Raw genomic sequence first — 2,410 nt, 5'->3', positions numbered from 1 at the left:
AAATTCCCCAGGCCGCCAGTCTGACATGCCGATTTACGCTTAGTCTGCGTCAAACGTGACCAAATGTGCGCTCTATTCGATTTTTTAAGAGGTTTTGTCAGCGAAGCGAAATCGTGAAACCACTCAATCGATTTACCGTTGTATTTACTGCAGGTCGATGCCGTAGGCAGCTTTTCACTCTTCTTCTTTCTTAATACTATGTTAATTTTCGATGATTAGACTCTCTTGCGATAGTAGCGGCACAGCAGTGACCTCTTCGGCAAATACACAGAAGCGAAGTTCGACCTCCAATCGTTAATCGTACATTGTAAAAAACTGAAAAGTCGATGGTGACTTGTCAGAGAATTTAGAGCTCGAATTTTAAAGAAGAGTGCTCAACCAAATCTGCTATTGTATAATAGCGTGTGAAGGAAGTGGCCTTTTTGGACCTAGTCTTTGCTTTGTGTATTATTATTTATTTTATTAATAAAAATAGAAACTATTTAAATATCATATTTTATTATTATTTCTAAATGTTGTGACCAATTCGTTAACCTAACCTCCTTTGCAAACATGGGTTGTATCAACAGCCTCTTTTGACCCATTTGAAAATAACCCAGTGTGGCCATGCGCCTTGCGTTGCTCTGGCCGCAGCGCTGCCGTCGGCCTTTCGCGAGGAGTTTTGCAGCAGCCCCCGTGAAGCCCGTGGATGATGCAGCTGCTGCACGTAGGCAGCACTCGATCTACTACGCGCGGTTCACTCGCAAGTTTCCGGCGCAACTTGGGCCTCTGTCCATGGAAGCGGTGGACCGAACAACTCGCTTTCTGACGAATCGAGGTTTGGACCAGACGCGAGCACTGCGAGCCATTTCTCGGCATATCATGGTATGCTTTTATTTAGTAAGTAATATATTAGATAAACTACTGACCTTCTGCTCTGGTGGACGCAGATCACCTGCTATTCGCAGAAAATGATGGACAGCAAGGTACAAATTGTTATACACAGAGTGCGCCGTGTAACTTTTTCTTATGAATAATTTTGCTTTGAATGGACAGATTGAGTGGCTGAGTAACTTGGGTCTTAGTCACAACAAGATTAACGACGTTCTTGCGCGCCACCCAGTCATTTTGGGGAGCTCTTTCGAGAAATTAGAAGCACTGATCCGGTGGTTTATTGCCCACGGCGTGCCAGAGAAAAAAGTAGGTGGATTTTTGCTTTTTTGGTTGGAGAATTTACACGACGAACTTACTGCGTAATTCCAGATGCCGTATTTGATCAACGTGTTCCCCGAAATAGCAGCTTTCAGCATAGCGACGCTGGACACTAAGGTTGATTTCCTTAAGGAAATTGGGTGTGATGATGATCAAATTGCACGCATATTGGCGATGGCACCGCGGGTACTTGGGTATAGTATTGAGAAGCTACAAGCCAATGTGGATTATCTGGAAGAACTGGGCGTTCCTTGTGAGTTTATCCCAGTCATCACAGCAAGAGTGCCTCAGTTCCTTGGCCTAAAGACTACTCGAATTAAGGAAACTGTGGATGCGGTGGACGTCATGTTTGGGGACGGGGCTGGTGTGGAGGCTTTACTTCGAAACTCGCGCATCGTCATGCACAATGTCAGCGGTATACGTCGTGCCTACAATTTTCTGCTGTCAGTCGGCTTCACCGTAGAGCGACTGAAGCAGTGCACGAGATTTGTGATGCGTAGTGAGAAATTTATCCTTCGTCCGCGTGCCAAGTTCCTGGAGACAAAGGGAGTGAACGTGGTTAGCAGCTCCTCGTGGATCTTGATGACAGAAAGCCACTTCATTGAAAAATATCCCGACTACGCAACATATTTGACTCAGTACAAGGCGCGACTGAAGAAGAAAAAGCAGGTATGATCTGATAGCGTTAACTTGCGTCTGATATCAAATTTCGATGCTCCACAAGGCACAAATTCTGCAACCGTGCACCGTGTCGGATCTCCCATAGAACAACGCACCAATTCAATACAAAAATTTCAATCTGAGTCGCATTCCCTTTAGCTTACCCTTTAAGCTTTACTACTGTAGTATTATCTTGAATCGGGATGTACTACATTTAAAACATCAAGATTATTCAGATTAAAAATATGTTTAATTTTTTTGTACAAGTGACAAAATCAACGATGACTTTGTGCAATATAGGCGTTGGCCCGCTGACAAGTCGTTGCGGGTAGTGGTAAATACAGTATAAAGGTTGCAGTAAAGGCTCAAATTTTGATTCCTTAGTCCGGGTTTTTCATAATAATAATAGCTTACCCTTTAAGCTTTACTACTGTAGTATTATCTTGAATCGGGATGTACTACATTTAAAACATCAAGATTATTCAGATTAAAAATATGTTTAATTTTTTTGTACAAGTGACAAAATCAACGATGACTTTGTGCAATATAGGCGTTGGCC

The 2,410-nt window shown here is 43.0% G+C and overlaps 1 protein-coding gene across 1 annotated transcript; it reads left to right on the top strand.

The window, feature by feature from the left end:
• Window positions 1–606: 606 nt before the first annotated feature.
• Window positions 607–2,166, top strand: PITG_02391 (uncharacterized protein; the record flags this gene model as incomplete). The annotated part of the gene is made up of 5 exons (XM_002907278.1): window positions 607–864; window positions 930–965; window positions 1,036–1,179; window positions 1,243–1,860; window positions 2,152–2,166. 5 exons carry the CDS (start codon window positions 607–609, stop codon window positions 2,164–2,166), a joined length of 1,071 nt encoding a protein of 356 aa, XP_002907324.1.
• Between the last annotated feature and the right edge of the window lie 244 nt (window positions 2,167–2,410).

Source organism: Phytophthora infestans, genomic scaffold (assembly GCF_000142945.1).
Source record: "Phytophthora infestans T30-4 supercont1.3 genomic scaffold, whole genome shotgun sequence".
Classification (NCBI taxonomy): Eukaryota; Oomycota; class Peronosporomycetes; order Peronosporales; family Peronosporaceae; genus Phytophthora; species Phytophthora infestans.
Note: the sequence above shows the minus strand (reverse complement) of the source record. Positions and strands in the feature narration are given on the sequence as shown.